We start from the raw sequence: 20,985 nt of genomic DNA, 5'->3' as shown, positions 1-20,985 counted from the left end.
TCCAAACCAGTAGTTTCTGGCTCCAAAAACTCCATGTTCCTTCTCTCACTCCATACTCTTTTCACCATATAGCCTTTCCATATGGGGCAATATGAAGGACAGTGGCCTGGATAACAAGATCAGTTTGAGTCATCTCTGCAGTTCTGATATGGTTTGAACAATCAGTACTGAGATGGAAGGTGGTTCCATGAGGACATGGCACTATATTACCATTAAAACATAAATGACAGACCGTTGACCCTTGAGCTACATCTCTAATTCCCAGACATGCTTTGTCTGGCCTGCATATTTAAAACAATAATTTGTGGCCGGGTGTGGTGGCTCACGTCGGTAATCCCAGCACTTTGGGAGGCTAAGGCAGGTGGATCACCTGAAGTCAAGAGTTTGAGACCAGCCTGGGCAACACAGTGAAACCCTATTTCTACTAAGAATACAAAAAATTAGCTAGGCCTGGTGGCACATGCCTATAATCCCAGCCCTTGGGAGACTGAGGCAGGAGAATCGCTTGAACCTGGGAGGCGGAGGCAGCAGTGAGCTGAGATCATGCCACTGCACTCCTAGCCCACAGCCTGGGCCACAGCGTGAGAATTCGTCTCAATAATAATAATAATAATAATAATTTGCTTTAGTTCCCAACACTTAAAAAATTAGGAAACATTACACAAAAGTTTGCATTCTCAGCATTTTTTTGTAAAAATAGATCTGGCAACATTAGGCCTGTATTCCTAAATGGCAAACATGAGTGGAAGCATGTAGTCTCCATTGATTCGTCATTCAGTTTACCTTCCTGACCAAGTGGAGCTATCCAACCAAGGTTTTCTATTTTTGTCCTGGCCCAATGCATTTCATTTGTCAACCAATGTCAGAGTCATACATTTTCCCAAAATATCTTATTAGTTGAAATTAGCAAGGTACTTTACAATAATTTCCTCTTTCCCTTCTTTATATCCCGGGAGACAGAATGCATTTATTGTCTATTTTATAGATAGGAAAATTAAGTAATGCACGCCCCTGCCCCTCCATCCCCAAACAGCTGCAAAAACGTTTGCATCACTGCCTCTGTGCCTCACCCACCAAGGGCTGGGGCCTCTGCACTAGAACATGGATATATTCTAAAGGCAAGAGGTGTCAACATCTGTGGCAGAAGATACCTCAGTCATTAAGTTAGAGGTATGAGCTCACAGTACTCAGAAACTGCAGGTGGAAAATGCCACCCTGCTGGTTGGACTGTTGCTTTGGACAGATCAGTGTTTTGCAATACCCCTTTTATATACTGCTAGCAAAGCTCACTGTGGGAGCCAAAGTGACCAGAGCCCAGGTCCCTGAAGCCCCTGGAAGAAAGCAAGAATTTCTAGGTCCTCTAGGCTCACTGTTTGGAATGACACGAGAAAAAATCAAGTCACATGGTCAACTCCCAGTTCAAAGGCCCAGTTATCTAAACTGGGGTCTCATGCCTTCCTCTTATAACGAATTCATGGAAATTGAGAGAAAAATTCTGTGCAGAAAGGGGAATTTTAGGGAAGGTGAGTGTTAAGAGCTATGGACTAGCCCTCCAGATCCCACCCACAGTCCTGCCAACACTCCTCCAAGGCCATCCACATGACCTGCCCACCCCAGGTTGGGAAGTGACCTGCTCCAGCTCCCAGAGGTAAGGGTCAGCATTTGTACTGGGTTAAATTGTGTCCTCCAATATGCTGAAGTCCTAACTCCCAGTATCTCTGAACGTGATTGTATTTGGAAACAGAGTCTTTGCAGATGTGATCTAGTTAAGGTGAAGTCATACTGGATTAGAGTTGGCTGTAAACCCAAAGACTGGCATCCTTATAAGAAGGCCATGTGAAGACATAGGAAAACAAAGAAATACAGGAAGAATATCTTGTGATAATAAAGGCAGAGAATGAAGTCTTGCTGCCACAAGCCAAGGAATGCCAAGGATGGCTGGCAGTTGGCTAGGAGATCAGCATGGGACTGATTCTCCCTCTGGACCCCAAGAGAAAACCAACTCTGCCAACACCTTGATTTCAGATTTCTGTTCTCCAGAAGAGTAAAAGAATAAATTTCTCTTATAAGTCACCCAATTTCTAGGGATCTGTTATTACAGCTCTAGGAAACTAATACAGCGGTTGATTTCAAATAAGCAAAAATATTACTTGCCCTAAACCTTAAGCCTAGACACATTGGTGACTCACTTCCATCTTTCATCTTCTTCTGGAAGCTTCCTCTGCTCCCCTTCCGCTGGAATTAGCAGTCCTCTCCTCAGGGCAGCATGCATTGTCAAGTTATAACATATATTTTTCCCAATAACCCCATGAGATATTATTAATATTTCCATTAATATAGAAACGGCACAGAACGTATTATCTATGGTGATTCATGTAATTAGTGTGGTAAAGCTAGCATTCAGATTCAGGTTGGTCTAAACTGCAGGCCCAGGGACTTGTCACTACCTGCGATATTCATAATTGCTTTTTGGAGCTTCCAAAATAAAATCTCAAGTCACCTCCATTAGGCATCATTAATTCTACCAAACTTTTTGCTGTTTACATCAGGAGAAGAGAAACTTGGAGCCCCTCTCATCGCCAATCTCTTTAGCACCCTCAGAGCCTAATGCTGAAAGCTAAAGATTTGACTGAAGCCACTGCACAGAGTTAACTGATGTGACTACAGTGAGAGCCATAGAAACATCCCGTAGTCATTCGAGGCCAAACACAAATAAATTAGGAAAGCCGAAACCCCAAACTAAAGCTAGAAACTGCCACAACTCATTAAATCCTCCTTTAAATACAGAAACTTCACTTTTATTTGTCGTCTTGTTTCCTTATATAAAATTCCAAAAAAACCTCAACCTGCAAAAAAAAAGTTTTTCTTGCTACAACTTGTATGCCATTCCTGAACATCTGGTTTCGACTAGTTTAGACTAGTTTAAGCTTCATTGGTATCACATTTCAAGTGTAAATAATTATCTTCTCTAATAGGCAATAAGCCTGGGGCTGATTTCCTACAGCGAAGTCTGAATTTCCTGTTGTTATCTGATTATCCAATCATTTCTTTCAACACTAAAAGCCTAAGCAAATGTTTGATCTGCTGCCGCATCAGACCTCAAACCATTACTGCTTAGTTGGGCCTTTTTGTCATTTAAAAATGAACTTTTGTCCTTCATAAAGGCAAAACAAAGGCTGAGCTTTCGTTTGGACTCAGGATCTGTGCAGTCAGGGGAGGAATCCCTGGGGGGATCAATGGAGCTGGGAGATGCAGTGGAAGCAACTGTCCAAAATAAGAAGCAGCAGGAGCACCTTCCTCGTTCCCTGATTGTCCCCGCACCTGGGCGGTGAGGATGACTGGAGGGAGCTTGGGAATGAGAAGGTGCAAAGCGAGCTTTTGAAATATTCTCCCACACAGAGACACAGGGAAAACATGATTCATGGAATAAAGGGGCTTGCAGGACTTTTTTTTTTTTTCTTTTTTAAAGTGCATGATGTGGCTAGGTTATTGAGAAAACATTTTTGACTGTGATGTGGTTCAGGAAAGAAAGCGTTGCTAATAAGTTGGAAGGGAAATTCCCTCTCCATTTACGTATTACCCAATCATTTATATGTGTGTGATAAAAAAGTGGCCAGTCTGAGTATTTGTTTCCTTCAGTTCACATCTCCATACTTATGGTTCCAAGAGTCTAGGTGGGTGTTTTATCTAATCCCTCTATACACAGTTCATGCACGAGTATTAACATATTAACCATACATGAAGAAGTAGTGAGAAAAAAATATGGTAATATGGTGTAAAGCAAGTCATGACATAATATTGTTAGCTTAAGACAGCGTTTTGCCGTAAACATTCACATACCACACTTATCAACTGGAAGCATAATAAATTCACCTAAGTTTCTAGACATTTTTGTTTCAGAGGAGTACAGTAGTGGGAGTGTCACTATGGCTAAACCTTCATTTCCTGCCAGTGTGTGTGTTTGCATTGGTATTAAATGTTCATTTTTCTTTAAGGCTGCAGACATTGTTCAGGCTGACCACCAGGAAAAAAGGAAACAGTCTAGTCTAGACATATTGGTAGATGAAAAATTTTCTAAATAATTGTGGAGTTATGCCCAAAGGCATTAATCTCTTCCTTAGAAAAGCTTTTGGGGGAAATATGAAAACATTTATCTGCCAAAAGGGGCAACACTAAGCCAACCTATTCGCAGTCGAGGTATAACCCACAGCTTCCTCCTTCAGATCCTAGACAGTAGTCATTATTAACTGAACACTAATTAATTTCATTCATTCTGCTCTTATGTTTATAATTCTGTTCTCTTTGGGTTTTCCCTCTTGTCCTGCCTTTCTTTATTTGAATGTTTAGCTTTTTAACAAACTTGATCTAGTAAATATATGAGGACTCCTAAACCAAACAAAGAGGATATACTTTCCTTTTGACTACCTGGATCATTTACAACCACTGACATCGGGCCATGTTCCAAAGGAAGTCTCAACACATTACAAAGAGAACGCATTCCCTGACCATAAAACAATTACATTAGAAATAAAGAATAAGAAAAAAATATTTTTGGAACCTTAAAAGTATACTCCTAAATAACTCATAAATTAAAGAGAGAAGCACATGGAAATAACATTCAAAATTACCCAACAGTGAAAACTACATCAACACATTGAAAAACTACAAACTAGCCCATCAAGTTTTACAGAAGGCAGCTCTAGCAGTGTGCAGACAAATGTATTTGTTTAAATGCATTTATTTTAAACCAAGAAAGATTGAAAATAAATGAGATCAGCATCTAACTCAAAAAAAGACTAAAAAAAAAAAGAGAGAGAGAAGCAGAAAACAGCCTTACAACAAAGCAAAAAATTAACATAAGAAGAAATGGACAAATCCAGACCTGTAATATAAAACTTCAACAGACTTCTATTAGAAAGTGAGAGATCAATCAGATGAAAAACCACTAGGAATATAGAATATATAAAAAACACAATCAAAGAGTCCCAAAAGCCTGGTTTCATCCTCCACCTTGAAAGGAGTCCTTTTACTTTCTCTTAGTTTCACTGGAGCCAAAAAAACCAACCGTCACCGTGTGCTCTGGGCCCGCGGGCTCAGCTTGACTCTTGCTCTGCATCCAGCGCACAAGTTTCTTTGGCCTCTTTTTGTTTGTTTTGCTTCATTGCAGTTAGTGTTTTCTACTTTATTGTTTAAATTTCTTTTTAACATTTTCTTTCCAATTTTCTATTTTTTTCTATTTCTATTTCTATTATTTTATTTATTTTATTTTATTTTATCTGTCATTGTTATGTGTCAGGAGCAGACAAGATACACAAGACACAGCAAGATATATGAAGTGTTTTATATAACATTTTACATAATTAAATTCACCAATTATCAGCTTCTTCACATTATAGAGTATTTGTTAGTTTTTTCTATGAAGTTTTCCATTAAAATAACCATTGGATCTAGTCCCTCTTTACTGGCCTTTGCTCCAACAGCCTTTCCACTTTCTTACATGCTTAAATAGTACATCTTTTCTATCCCATTTGACGACAATGTTTCTCTCCCGCTCCTCTACCAATGCTTTTTATCACTCCTCATGTGCAATACAAGTCTCTAAAATAACCTTATTATCCCAAATCTCTGCTCTCTGGCGACTAAAAATCTCTTCTAAGAAGTCTCCCCTGATTAAACCAAAATTCACCTTCCATCCTAGACTTTGTTTACAGATATGTATGCATGTTGGATTATGATCCATCGGTCTCTATAAAATGTATGTTCACTGATTGGAATTCATGCTTTCAACAACACATCAAGGTTAAAGAGTTAACAGCTTAAAATGGAAAAAGCCTGGGGCCTCGGGTCCAATGAATCCAAATTTAGATCCTAGCTCCATTATTGTATGAGACTTGGTCTCTCTGAGTCTTCCTATCTCTAAATTGGTGATGATAATGCCTGAATTCCAGGCTGTTGCAAGGAAAAAATAAAACAATGTATATATAAAAGTTTGGTACAGTAGCCAACATATAGTTATTTCTCAATAAATAATAGTTTGCTCTCTTTTCTGCCTTCTATATATTTCTTAAGCTTGTTACACTATAAGCTGCTTTAGTGTCAGGAACTGCTTCTAACTAAAAGCATCGGCTCAGAGTTCCTACATAATGGATGTCCAGGTATGTGATGAAGATGTGCACGCACCACTTCCCAGCTGCTCTGACAATTCTCCCATCAAGGCTATTGGGACAGTCAAACATTACTTCTCAGAGGCCCATGATCTTACTGCAGGCTGTATGTTGGAGGGAAGTCTCTGGGGTCTAGAGCAAACTGCCTCATCAAATAAACAGAGAAGTTACAAGCAAAGGGTCCAGGTACATTAACTAGAGACCCCAACTCACCTGAAAGAACCAGCTCCCCTGAAGCAGAATGAGGCTTGACCGCAGTAGCTCCAGAAGTACATTGTTCCGAACAAGGAACTCTAGAAAGGCAACGAGGCCTGTCAGAAAGATGACCAAAACCAGCAGCTGGTGCACAAAGATGTCCAGTATTTCCCGGCCATGAGTGTGGTTGTAGAAGATAAAAGCTGATGGGGAAAAAACAGATTGTCTTCTTCAGTGGAACCAAGGGTCACCCACTGTTTCTCTCTCGCCCTCTCTCTGTAAACAGAATTTTACGCATACACACATTTGTCCAAAAGAGCAGGTGCCCACCGATTCCCACAGTACTGCATTTTTGGAGACATTGCCACTTCATTAGAATAGAATCTTTGAAATCTAACCCTCTTTTTGTTTTCCCTGACCTTTATTCTCTAACATATTGTGACATTTTCAACGAATGGATTCTCATTATCTCAGGGTGTTAACCATATTTTTGAATGAATATCTTTTCCTCTTTATCCAAACGAAAAGTATTAAGATGAAGCTGGAATCTCCGTAGGATGAAAATATTTCAAAGCATCTTCTAAGCAGGACAAAGAACAGTAAGCATGGCAAGTGCAATAATTCAGATGAGCACCCAGATGAATAAATCAAAGCATCGCCTTAAGCAATTCAGTCCACTGGAGGAGGCAAATACATATAAATCATATGGGTGGATTTTGACAGGTATAACAACAGGCTCTGGAAGCTCCCAAGAAGCAGTAAATAGCTGCATTTCTTCATCCTATGGACAGGTTTCAGCTTCATCTTTTTCATGAAGACAAAGAGAAAAGATGTTCGTTCAAAATATGGTAACACCCTGAGATAATGAGAACTGGGCTATTAGTTGTTGACATCCATCTTTTGTCCAGCCCTTGTTCCCAAGAGGTATGGGCAAAAGTTCTTATCTTCAGATGCCAGAGGTAAGGTGAGTAGGAAGTGACTGCCTCCTGATCAATTTGTGGTTATCTATTTCCATAATCAATCTATTTCTTACCTGTGTAATACATGAAAACAAATCATTAAATGCTTGTTTTCTTTTTTCTCCCTACAGTAACTGGGAGACCAGCTGAACAAAAAATATTGTTTTAATTAACTTTCCAAACTTAGGACCCCATATTTTTTATGTGACTGCATTTTTTGGACCCTACTTGTCATGAAATGGCAGAGTATTACTGTATCAATATGAAAAAGCCTATTAGTAGATAGTGAAAGCTGTTCTGCTGTGCGTGGCTGCCTCATTTCAGTGTATTCATGCTTTATTACTCTGGGATCCGTTTTCATTTGTTAAAAGTAAAAAAAAAAAAAAAAAATGATAATCTTCAGAACAACCCAGAGAGGAGTAACCTTCATAAGTGGTCCTTTGAGACAGATGTGAAATGTGAACATAGCAATTGAACAATTGTGTTTGCCCAGTTCTACTAAATGAGTCAGTACAGCACGTAGATCTTTGGCACTCTGCCTAGGACACCCAAATATTTCATTATGGCCCAAATATATGGCCCTATCAATCAAGGCTGCAACAAGATGCCAGAGGTATATTAATATGAAGGGCTACACAAATGCCCACTAATAGAGAAAGGTACATGAAAATACTCATTAATACTTACCCTCCACAAATAAGGCATTTGACAACACTAACTTGGTTAAGGAAACAGGAAGTGAACTGATGGTGAAACATAATATGTTTGCCACACCAAACAGCCCAAAGAAGAAATACATGGTGAAATGATGCCAGCCTAGGAGTTGGTTCCAGTGGCCCTGTTTATAGTCATATAACATCAGATTGGGCCCTCCAGGAACAAACTGCTCCCCAGCCATGCCTGCAAAGAAACACATCACAGTTTTAGCAACTCTGCTTTACCTAGAATTCAAGAAGATGCAGGAGGATTAGCCCATTGCTTATTCCAATCTAATGTTCTCTTGTGACATTGATTCTTCTCTCTGAGGTGTTCCCTAACAGCTGAGCACTGGCACTTAAGGCTTGTTTTGGAGGTTCAGATGCTGGTTCAAATAAATAGTTTTAGCCAAAGATAGCCAATTGAATTAAACAGCTATTTCAGATCTTCAATGCCAATGATCTTAGTTCCACTGCCCATTCCAATCTAATGACTAAGATACATCCTGAATTATTTGGAGATTTGAATTTGGGAGACAACTCCTATGGAGACTGATTATTTCCTTCTTAAATACTACATCTTTCAGTAGCTGCCATAAAGTAGGGGGTTGTGCTTGGTACCAGATAAAAATGCTAAAGAGTTCAGCTTTTCTCCAATTATGATAACTGAGAAAGCCCAGACAGGACTGAGCACAGTGGCTCACACCTGTAATCCCAACACTTCGGGAGGCCGAGGCGGGCAGATCACTGGAGGTCAGGAGTTCGCACCCAGTCTGGCCAACCCCATCTCTACTAAACATACAAAAATTAGCCAGGTGTTGTGGCAGGCGCTTGTAATCCTACTTGAGAGCTGAGGCACAATTGCTTGAACCCAAGAGGCAGAGGTTACAGTGAGCCAAGATAATGCCACTGCACTCCAGCCTGGCTGATAGACCGAGACTCCATCTCAAAAAAAAAAAAAAAAATGGAAAAAAGAAGTCCAGACGGATACAGCAGATGCAAACAGTTAAACTTCTTACAGATACTGCCTTATTTGTTAATCTATAGAATTTGGCAAGGAAATTTCCCTCTTTGGAAATGTTACTGTGTAACTTGATGCCATAGAAAAGACCTGTTGCCATGAATAAAGCATGAAGAAATCTAATGGGAAAATCAGAAAATTTATCTTTTATAACAGAGAGGCTAGAGTGGAACTCTCAAGAACACAGAACATTTTCATTGAATCTTGAGATGGAAGATTCAGTGGAAAGGCCTTAGAAGTCATCTGGCCTAATCTCTTTCTCCAACTTAGGAACCAAGAAACAAAGATGTGTGCAGAAAGCTAAAGTCTTCTACAGCCTATCAGAAATGATGTATTACTGAAGCTTTTCCATAATAACTTGATTAATTTCACATCATTTGCAAAATGGTTTTTGATAGGGTTTGTTCTTTCAGAGATCAGAACAATTGATATAAAATTATTTCAGAAGCTCCAATCAATTCTTTAAAAGAAACTCACTTTGACTGGGTAGGCAAGTTAACTACTATGACTAATTCATTAAGAAATAGCTCTTTGTATAAGTGTAAATTATTACCTTCCCAATGAATTGTATCTGATAGAAATTACAATTAGAATATGTGTTGAGATATTTTTTAATAAAAATTCCTTTTAGCAATTTCATGATTTTATATTGTTTCATATTTTACATATGAAAACACCCACAAGGTAAAAACAGAAAACAGATGGTCCACTCACCAGTTAAAGCCATGCCAACTATTGTAATTCCCTCCAAAATTTCCAATCGACAGAATAATGTTTTGGAACCAAGGTAGCAGGTTCGCTTTTGCTTTTTGAAGATATACTTCAGAGTACTCATTGTACACCACCAAAGACCCATAATAAAAAAGAAGGTTCCAGGGAGGGCATGACCTCTGAAATTCCCCATGATCTACAAATATAAGAACACACAGAAAATAAAAGACATTTTATTGCCAGAATCTGGACAAAACATCACTTGTTTCCATAAAGTACACTGTCTTCTGATTATGGATATATAGCACTGAGGATGATTCTGAGGATCCTACATTACTGTGCATAGTAGTAAATGCCACTACAGTATCAATAATATCAATAAAAACAAAATAAAAACTCACATTTGTTGAATACTTACCATGTACTCTGCACTGTGTCAAGTGTTTTATGTTCAGTCTTCAACCTAATTTATGCAACATACCCCTGAATGAAGCACTGTTATCCCTTTTTCTTTAGGGATACTCATTTAGAGAAGTTAGACTACTTGCCCAAATCTCACAAACATTAAGCAAAAGTTCCATTATTTTTAACACAGAAATCAAAAGAATTTCTTTGCGTCGACAGTATATACTTCTCCATACGGTGGCCCTTCAAGCCTCTCTGAAGGAAAGTGATATGAAACTTTTATCTTTATGTTTAAAACTTGAAATGATGTGAAATTGCCTACACATTTTTTTAGGTTGATAATTTCAAAATATCAAGCATCAAGTGTATGGAAAAAACAATTAGTGTTCATCAAATATCTGTGTGCTGCTCCCACTCTTTCCCAGCCTCTCCCTCCAGTTAGATTGGTCCCATGTTTTTAGTTCTGGCTAATACACCGTAAGCTGAACTAGCACATGTCACTTTCCAAGCTGGGTCAGTTAGCAGTCTACATGACTCCTTTACCTCTCTCTTCTCCTGCCTGGGCAACCTTGGTGTAGCATACCTGCAACCCAGAAGGTGATCAACCAGCCTACTTCAGATTTTGTAAGAAACAATCCCTTATTGTGCTAAGGCAATGAAACTTTGAGATTTATTGTTAAAACACCTTAGCCCCACCTAGCCAGATATCAAGCCAAATCAAATTGCAAATTTTATTTACATTATTGCCACATGGTGGAGTCGCTTCTGGTTAATAAACAGAAATACCCAGCCAGGCTAGGTGGCTCACACCTGTAATCCCAGCACTTTGGGAGGCTAAGGCGGGCAGATCACAAGGTCAGGAGATTGAGACCATCCTGGCTAAAACGGTGAAACCCCGCCTCTACAAAAAATACAAAAAATTAGCCAGGCATGGGGGCGGGCACCTGTAGTCCCAGCTGCATAGGAGGCTGAGGCAGGAGAGTAGCTTGAACCCAGGAGGCGGAGTTTGCAGTGAGCCGAGATCGCACCACTGCACTCCAGCCTGGGCGATAGAGCAAGACTCCATCTCAAAAATAAATAGATAAATAAAATAAAAAATAAATAAAGACAGAAATACCCTCCATTTTTGGTCACTGCTATTAAAAAAAAAAAAAAAAACAGTCTTGAATTGTGTGAGTTTTTAATTATGTGAGTAGCCCTTTGTTGACACATATCATAGCATCAACAGAATAATGAAAAGAGAGTCCAGAATCACCCTCGTGGATCTGACACTAGGCCAGGTCAAAGAAAACTCATGAAAGGAGATCTCAGGATTTCCCCTGGCCCAGCAGACTTTATCTCTAGGTGATAATGGGCTTCTCAGTTCAGGACAGACCCCTTTGGGTTACTTCCACCCCTCTGATACAACTGTGAAACTCAGGGGGAAACTTGGAAGCTAACCCAAACACTAAAAGTCTCTTATATCTCAGCGGCGACCCCAGGCAGTCATTTCAGGACACCCTGGAATCGTCCAAACCATCCAAGAGTCTCAGGCTCAATATAGCACATAGTGCTGTGTGCAGGTCCTTGTCCTAACTATGCTTGTAATGGCATGTTTGGGTCATGTTTCTTAACCTTTCTAAGCCTTGGTTCTTAATGAATAAAAGAAGGAGGCAGGCCTAGATGAAACCTGGAGTTCTTTCCTGCCCTAACAGTCTCTGATTTATTATCCTAACCACCACCTTTATCACAGTGTTGCTGAGTTCTGTTTCGGTTTAGGCAGTCATATGGGATTGAGAAAACTTCTATATGGGATTGAAAAGCATATACAGACTGCAAATTTTTTGAACTTTTCTGAAAATGAGTTGTATTTGGCTTAAGAAGTCTTAAACATTTTATATTTCTTAGTACAGGAAACCCACTTGCAGGGATTTATCTGGAAAATATAAATGGAAATACAGGCACTAGGCGAATGTTAAATAAATTACGCAGCCACTGAAAGTAAGGTTTTCAAATAACTTAAATGATAGGGGATATATTTCGTTAAAAAATAGGATTAAAAATTAGGGGAAGGGGCTTTGATTTTGGATTATCTAAGTCCAAATACCAACTTTATAATTTGTTAGTTACATAACTTTGGGAAAGTTACTTAACCCCTCAGTGCCACAGTTTTTCTCTTCTGTAAAATGGGACAAATAACAGTACCTACATCATAAATTTAAAATTAATTACTCCAAAGCAAATAACCCATGGTACTGTTAAATAAAATCATGCTATTTTCAACCTACCTCTAACTACTAGAGTGAAACAAAAGTAAAACCAAATGCACGATTTTACTTAGATACTAAGATGGATATAGAAAATCAAGAAACATTGATACAATTAATTTGGCAATCACTGTTGTACTGCCCAAGACATTTCTCTTGCTGTTGTCTTAGAGGGTTACTGGGATAATCTGTGGTTACTGAACTCCTTGACTGCAATTAGAGAATAAACTCCTTGAAAGCAGAGGCCATATATCCATTCTTCTTTCAATTCCCCACTGGACTATCCACTGCCTTACATACTATGAGGTTCTGAATTTACAAGGAGTTACTAAGCTCTTCTTATAACACAAGATCATATATTTGCAAAACGTCTCTACTCTGATGTCTCAAAGGCCTCTCACACTCAACATACCCAACACTGAACTAATCATCTTATCAACCGATCTACTGCCAGAAAATAGTTTTAGTTACCCTAAAAGAATCCCTGGTTACCTAGTTTGGTTAACAACACTGCCAATTCACCCCTTTGCCCAAACCCAAATTATGAGCATCATCCTTAGAGTCTGGCTCTTTCCTTAAAAAACAACTGGTTATTGAGATTTATCACCTCTGCTGCCTAACATTGATCCCCTCTAGGGGAAGGGGAAGAGGCCCCTTCAATTTCACCTGCTTGAAGAAATCCTTCCTGATGGCCCAAATAGGGGAGGGTCCCTATTACACCCTTTCAAGGCACCCAGTCCTCACATTAGTGACTTCTTTGCATGATTAGTTATTGAAGGTCTGTCCTCCTCAATAGCCTCTATGACCATTACCATAGTATGAAAGCCTGCGCAACTGACTATGGGGGCCCCTCAGAGTGTAGATGCCTGGGCCTTCTCTCTTTTATTTTATTTTTTTTTTTTAGGCTCCTAGTATATTAAAAAAGAAAGAAAATGCCAAAACAGAGTCACAAGAAATTTGGTTGCTTTTAAATATTTAGAATTACCTAGTAAATACTTTTAATATACAAGCAAACATATTGTCTATGTCATAGATATGATGAAATTTTAAAAAGCAGGCCTTCCCTGAATGTACAGCTCTAGGCCACATAGCCCTCTTGACCAACCCCTATGACAAGCTAAGAGGCTCCTGCTGCCTGCAAAGCCGAGAGGATCAATATATCTCAGCACACCCATCAGGATGTAATAAGGAGGTAATGGGGAATAGTGGAGAGTTTGTGAAGAAGAATATGAGCTGATCAAAGAAGGGAAAGAAAGGAGTCCTCCTTCCTACTTCAGTTATACAACTCCTGTGTCTTCAGCCTTTCAATCTGAAACAATCTGATTGTTCCAATCTTTCTGTTTAAAGATCCAGACAAAATGAAGTCAAAGTATAAGGGTTGTTATATTTGCCTGGCTAAGGAACTCAACAGATGCAGTTACTCCTGGCAATAAAAACATAATTCATCTTACTTCACTTTCACTGTGAAGGAAAACATTGTCCATATCCTCAAACATCACTTCACTCTCATCTCCTAGAAACCATTATCTGTAAATCTCTTTTGTTCCCTGCTTTACTGTTGCCTTCAGGTACAACTTATTCCTTGTAAAAGCCAAGTAAAGTAGCACAGAGTTCGATCAGATTTAAACACAAAAGCAGACCTTCTCCTTTGAAGGAGAGCACGGGGCTTTCCTTGGCCACAAAAGAGAACATGCAAACAGCCAGCAGAAACCCCCAGGAAAATCCCAGGGCAGGAAACATGAAGGCCCTTCCTCGGGACCTTCCTACCTGATCCCACCACTTACAACCTCCTAAGAAATGCAGTTTGGCTGGGCGCGGTGGCTCACGCCTGTAATCCCAGCACTTTGGGAGGCCGAGGCGGACGGATCACGAGGTCAGGAGATCAAGACCATCCTGGCTAACACAATGAAAGCCCGTTTCTACTAAAAATACAAAAAAAGTCTCCAGGCGTGGTGGCGGGCGCCTGTAGTCCCAGCTACTCGGGAGGCTGAGGCAGGAGCCGAGATCAGGCCACTGCACTCCAGCCTGGGGGACAGAGTGAGGCTCCATCTCAAGAAAGGAAATAAAAGAAAAGAAAAGAGAAAAGCAGTTCACTCAGGCCTAAAAAAGCGGACTGCAAGATTTCATCATTGGCTTCTGTTAGGCAGGAATCTAGACCCAACATGGCGGTATCACAGGCATGGCAGGCCCTTTGTTAGGTCTTCCCGCCCTTCACTTCCTGCTAAGACTCTCAGCGGGCAGAAAAAGCCCGCGCCCGCCAAAGAACCCCCCGCTCTGCACAAGCTCCTGGACACATCATTCCCCAGAAATCCAAACCTAACTCAGGAAAACCCAGACCTACAAACCCCGCCTACCTCGCCCTATAAAAGGCCCCCCATACCCGCCCCGAGCGCGACTTCCTCGACCCTCCCACTAGAGGACCGTGAACCTCGCCTGCGAGCCCAATAAAGGCTCCCTTTGTTCTCATCTGCCTCCTGTCTTCTTGCTCAGCTCCCCGTTTACATTACAGCTTCCAGTGTGATTTATCCTAAAAATTCTTCCTCCTCCAGCATCCAAAGAAGCCCTCCACTTCTAAGGATACCAAGCATTACCCTCTGGCCTGAAAACAAGAAACCCCTCCTGATATCCCCATTACCCTACTTTTTGCGACCACCCCCTGGCATACTCACAGACTCACTCACCACACAAAAGGGAAACATTTTAAAACTCTATCCCTTAAGAGATAATATTGGGCAGAGCCCAAGATCTAAGTCAGGTGTGGGGAAAAGAAAGCGAGATCAGACTGTTACTGTGTCTATGTAGAAAGAAGTAGACATAAGAGACTCCATTTTGTTCTGTACTAAGAAAAATTCTTCTGCCTTGAGATGCCCTTAATCTGTAACCCTAGCCCCAACCCTGTGCTTGCAGAGACATGTGCTGTGTTTACTCAAGGTTTAATGGATTTAGGGCTATGCAGGAAGTGCTTCATAAAACAAGCGCTTGAAGGCAGTATGCTTGTTAAAAGCCATCACCATTCTCTAATCTCAAGTACCCAGGGACACAATACACTGTGGAAGGCCGCAGGGACCTCTGCCTAGGAAAGCCAGGTATTGTCCAAGTTTTCTCCCCATGTGATAGTCTGAGATATGGCCTCGTGGGAAGGGAAAGACCTGACCGTTCCCCAGCCCGACACCTGTAAAGGGTCTGTGCTGAGGAGGGTTAGGAAAAGAGGAAGGCCTCTTTGCAGTTGAGATAAGAGGAAGGCATCTGTCTCCTGCTCCTCCCTGGGCAATGGAATGTCTCGGTGTAAAACCCGATTGCATGTTCTATTTAGTGAGATAGGAGAAAAGCGCCTTAGGGCTGGAGGTGAGTCGTGCTAGCAGCAATGCTGCTCTTTAATGCATGGAGATGTTTATGTATGTGCACATCAAAGCACAGCACCTTTTTCTTAATCTTGTTTATGACACAGAGACATTTGTTCACATGTTTTCCTGCTGACCCTCTCCCCACTATTACCCTATTGTCCTGCCACATCCCCCTCTCCGAGGTGGTAAAGATAACGATCAATAAATACTGAGGGAACTCAGAGACCTGCCGGCGCGGGTCCTCTGTATGCTGAGCACTGGTCCCCTGGGCCCACTTTTCTTTCTCTATACTTTGTGTCTCTTTCTTTTCTCAAGTCTCTCATTCCACCTGATGAGAAACACCCACAGGTGTGGAGGGGCTGGCCCCCTTCACTCAGGTGCTAGGTGTTAATTCCCAGGTGTTAACAGCCACAAAAACCACAGACCAGGTCTATACACAGAAAGGGAAAACAACTCAAAATAACCCAGAAAAAGAGATGCAATGGTTTCATTGGTGGAATTCTAATCAAATAGCTAAATTCAGTATAAAATGAATATCATTATGAGAAAAAACTTAAAATTTCATCTTGCACCACCATCAAAATGAAGTATTCCTAAGTCTTCATTAGTGACTCATATTTCAAGATACATTTGTAAATTCCAATACACTAAACAAATCTGAACAGCTTTGCTCTATTTGCCTTAATTCTCAAATTATATCCACATACTATGTGGATACAAAAATATGTAGCTTTAAAATTTCATTCTCCATCATTCTGTACCAGCACTTTCTCCTCCAAATTTCATTTATTTTGAATGAGTCTTCTTAAAGTATCCTTACCTTCACAGTTTCCTCAATGTCAAGTCCAAATCAGTTCCTTTCTCTCAAGGATTTATAATGGCTCCAGACTCAAGACGGAAAAGCAGATGCTCAGTGGCCCTAAATCTAAAACTCCCGACTCTTCCTCCTTTGAGATTAAACCAATGTGCTCCTATCTTTCTAGCATGAGCAGATAAACCTTCAGACTAGGTTACAATGCATTTAAACCCAAAGAACACACCCTTTGGAACCTCCTGCCTCCCTGTCCAAACATTGTGCCAGAGGGCAGTTCTAGTTGCAATTCACCTTGCCATCCTACCTACCAGGCCACTAGCCTCAGTCGTGTGCCACCTGCTCTGAGAACCAAGGCCAGTGAAAGATATTGCCACTCTTGCAGGCCATGGAGACAGAAGACAAAGGGAATGGTTAGAGCAGCAATAACATAATAGATCGTGTTCTGTAAGGCCTAAGAACCCATTTTCGTTTTGGTTGTTTTTGTTTGTTTTTTGGATTTTTTGTTTGTTTGTTTGTTTGTTTGTGACAGGATCTCACTCTGTCGCCCAGAGTGGAGTACAGTGGGGCAATCTCAGCTCACTGCAACCTCCACCTCCCGGGTTGAAGCGATTCTCCTGCCTCAGCCTCCTGAGTGGCTGGGATTACAGGTGCATGCCACCATACCTGGCTAATTTTTGTATTTTTAGTAGAGATGGGGTTTTACCATGTTGACCAGGCTGGTCTCGAACTCCTGACCTCAGGTGATCTGCCCACCTCGGCCTCCCAAAGTGCTGGGATTATAGGCATGAACCACCATGCCCGGCTGAAGATAACCCATTTTCTAACATGCAGTGCCTCAAGCAAGAGATCGCCACATGGTTGAAGTCATGGCCAAAACCAAAGTTATAGGAATAAGAAAAATGATGAAAGAAAACTGCTGTAGGTCAACAATGCAGTGCAAAGCATTTGGGATGCTCTTCTAATCATCACCTGCATCATACAGGGACACTTCAGGCGCTTGAGGCACCCACTGCAGAACAGACACAGGCCCTCCTCACAACAGAAAGCTTATAATACACTGAAGAAACCACAAAAGACAGAAATGCTAAAATAGGTCCCTAAGGAAAAAACTAATTACAAGTTCTATGGAGTTGTTAAGATGACTGGCAGGCCTAAGATGGGGAGAGGACTCTGTCTAAGAAGATGCCTGGTGGAGGAGGTCATTCTAAAGCAGTGTTGTACAGGAGGAGCCCGCAGTGACCAGGGGACAGTGGAAAGGAAGCTTCTCAACAGGGGAGAGCAGTTAGGTGAAATCAAGAAAGAAGTGAGAGCTCTGGTCTGCAAGAGTGCTTCTCATTCACTCTCAGCCCAGCAAGCCCAGCCTTCCAAATAAGACGATGAGTGTCTCTTCTTTTTGCAAATGATAGTGCCAAGACACAGGAATGCTATTTGAATGAGCATGTGGAGACAAGTAGAGCAGCATCAAGATACTGAGATTTAAATCTGACTTCCCCATCTCTGTGCCCCAGAGGCCATTTGTCTCTTGTCAGTGTCATAAGCCCAGACGTGCTCACTCATATTAGGCTTAGCATGTGACCAGAGATGAGTGGCTCAGCAGCTGCTCCCAAAGCCAGAATGATAATAAAGCTCTGTCAGAAGAAAATAACCACTCTAGAGTGCTATGACCTTATTTATTTTATCTTATTTTGATCTCCTCCGTACCTCTGCCTATAGTTCCCACTACCAACCCCTCTCAATGTTTAAATAACTAAAACCATCCACTACACATCAGCTATTCTTGACCAAACATCTAAAATGACAAGAACCCTAAACTTGAAAATATAACAAAGGATGAGGCAATCCAAAAACGTATGTCTTTAAAAATAAAACCTAAAAACAAAAATTAAGAACAAACATCATATGGCATCACCTGCTTGTAACCAATTCTTCAAAGTAAATAGAAGTCTGGAATTGTTTGTCAGTGGTGATGCACCTGTGATGGGAAGGAAGGCATTCATTGAATGCCTATTGTATACTAATAACTTTACATACATACATCTGTTTATTTTATCATTAAGACAACTCAAGGAAATACAGTTGACCCATGAACATATGGGCTTGAACTGGGTTGGTTCACTTACACATGGGTTTTCTTCTGCCTCTGCCACCCCCGAGACAGCAAGAAAGACCAACCCCTCCTTTTCCTCCTCCTCCTCAGCCTATTCAACATAAAGATGACAAGGATGAAGACCTTTATGATGATCCACTTCACTTAATGAATAGTAAATATATTGTATCTTCTTTATGATTTTCTTCATAACATTTTCTTTTCTTTAGCTTACTTTATTATAAGAATACAGTACATAGGCCAGGTGTAGTGGCTCATACCTGTAATCCTAGCACTTTGGGAGGCCAAGGCAAGTGGATCATGAGGTCAGGAGTTTGAGACCAGCCTGACCAACATGGTGAAACCCCATCTCTACTAAAAATACAAAAATTAGCCCAGCGTGGTGACACGCACCTGTTATCCCAGCTACTCAGGAGGCTGAGACAGGAAAATCGCTTGAACCTGGGAGGGAAAGGTTGCAGTGAGCCAAGATCGTGCCACTGCACTCCAGCCTGAGAAATAGAGCAAGACTCTGTCTCAAAAAAAAAAAAAAGAATATAGTATGTAATGAAGCTACATTTCATAACATATGAAACGTGTTAACTGACTGTTTATAAAAGGCTTCCAGTCAAGTTTGGGGGAAGTAAAAATCTATACTTGGATTTTTTACTGCAAGGGGTGGCCAGCACCCCAACCCCTGCATTGTTCAAGGGTCAACTGTATTATTATCTCTACCATAGGTATAAGAAAACCAAGGCTCCAAGGTATTTAGTAACCTACTCTACATCGCAGAGTTAGCAAAGACCAGAGCCAGGATTTCAAAGTCCTTGTCTGTCTGACTCCAAATCCCTTACCTAAGAACAAAGACTAGAAAAGACTTTTCAATGGCCCCATCAAAGGGTCTCAGTCAAGTACCTTTGAGTAGGTTAAATACCACAGGGAAAAGGCATCTCCTTCTGTTCCTTTCTACCACTGAGCTGCCAGCACATGTTAAGGAGGTAAAGCTTTGCACAGAGCCAAGAGTATTTATTTACCACCACTGTAGTCAAAGTCAGAGGGCGTAGGACTGCTAACAATAAGGAAAGATGGGCTTTGTCATTCATTCGTCATGGATTGACAAAGGTCTAGATGCTAGTGATAAGCATCAGACTGATCATCAGTGATGTAGTAAGAACGTAAAGTTGCCATTCTGTAGTTCCAAGCTACATGTTGCTTCACAATTCAACTCAGTGAACAATGATTTATCACTTTGTATCTAAGGATCTGCTTCAAGTTACAGGGGACTCTATGGTGAGCAAATACATCAGTTTTCTATTGCTGCTGTAACAAATTACTACAAAGTTAGTACATTGAAAGTACACACATTTATTATATTACCATTCTATGGGTCAGAAATTCAACACTGATCTCACTGGGCTATCAAGGTGTCAGCAAAGCTGCCTCTACATGCCTATCACTAAAACCAAGGTGCCACCAAAGGGGCTGCTGTGTCCCATTGAAGAGGCTGTAAGGGAGAATACATATCTTTCCCTTTTCCAGCTCCTAGAAGCCACCTCTATTCCTTGGCTCATAGCCCCCCTCCCTCCATTTTCAAAACCACTAATGTTCCATCTCAGACCACTTCCTAACCATGGATTCCTCTGACTCTGAGTTTATCTGGTAAAGGTTCTAATTTTAAGAACTCATGTGATTAGACTGAGTCTACCAGAATAATCCAGGATAATCTCTTCACTGTATGTCATTAATTTAATCACATATGCAAAGTCCCTTTTGCAAAGTAAGGTAATATATTCACAAGTTCCAGGAATTAGGACATAGGCAGGTAGGAACACTGTTCTGCCTACCACAAAAACACGAAAGGGCTTACAGCCTGGCAGGACAAAGAAGACAGACACAGAAGTGACTATGATTCCAAAAAGATGGGCTAACATTTATAGTAAAGGAATAAAATGCTATACCTGTGCCGAGCCCCTTCATTTAATTCAAGGGAGGGAGAGAGGCATATGACTGGATTTGGGAAGAACTTTAAAGGTCATCTGAGCTAGACCTTGAACAATGAATGAATTTCAAAAGGTGGAACTAAAAGGAGTCACCCTCGACATAAGGAAGAGCATGAATAAACTCACATTGGAAGGAACATAGAGGAGACATTGTAGTCACTGGGATAGGAGACAATGAAAAATACAGCTAGAAACTATACACATATGAGAAGCTGGTGAGTGATAGAAATGACAATATAAATTACCAATCCATGGAAAAATTATTAATGTTACTAGAACTGAGTTTCTATTCATGGATAAAAATTAAACTAGATTCCCCACTCACATCAGATTCAAAAATAAATT

The 20,985-nt window shown here is 40.7% G+C and overlaps 1 protein-coding gene across 3 annotated transcripts in view; it reads right to left on the bottom strand.

The window, feature by feature from the left end:
• The window catches only part of TMEM45A (transmembrane protein 45A), a 79,458-nt gene that overhangs the window by 8,036 nt on the left and 50,437 nt on the right, over positions 1-20,985 (bottom strand). For all 3 annotated transcript variants that reach the window (XM_025377441.1, XM_025377438.1, XM_025377440.1), the window contains 3 exons: positions 9,749-9,941; positions 8,006-8,218; positions 6,378-6,562 (listed from right to left, as the gene is read on the bottom strand). In XM_025377441.1, coding sequence (XP_025233226.1) covers positions 6,378-6,562; positions 8,006-8,218; positions 9,749-9,938 — 588 coding nt within the window. In that variant the 5' untranslated portion in view covers positions 9,939-9,941. The remainder of the gene's footprint in view (positions 1-6,377; positions 6,563-8,005; positions 8,219-9,748; positions 9,942-20,985) is intronic.

The sequence above is a fragment of the Theropithecus gelada genome, chromosome 2 (genome assembly GCF_003255815.1).
Source record: "Theropithecus gelada isolate Dixy chromosome 2, Tgel_1.0, whole genome shotgun sequence".
Lineage (NCBI taxonomy): Eukaryota > Metazoa > Chordata > Mammalia > Primates > Cercopithecidae > Theropithecus > Theropithecus gelada.
The sequence above is the reverse complement of the archived record's forward strand: the minus strand, read 5'-3'. Positions and strand labels throughout refer to the sequence as shown.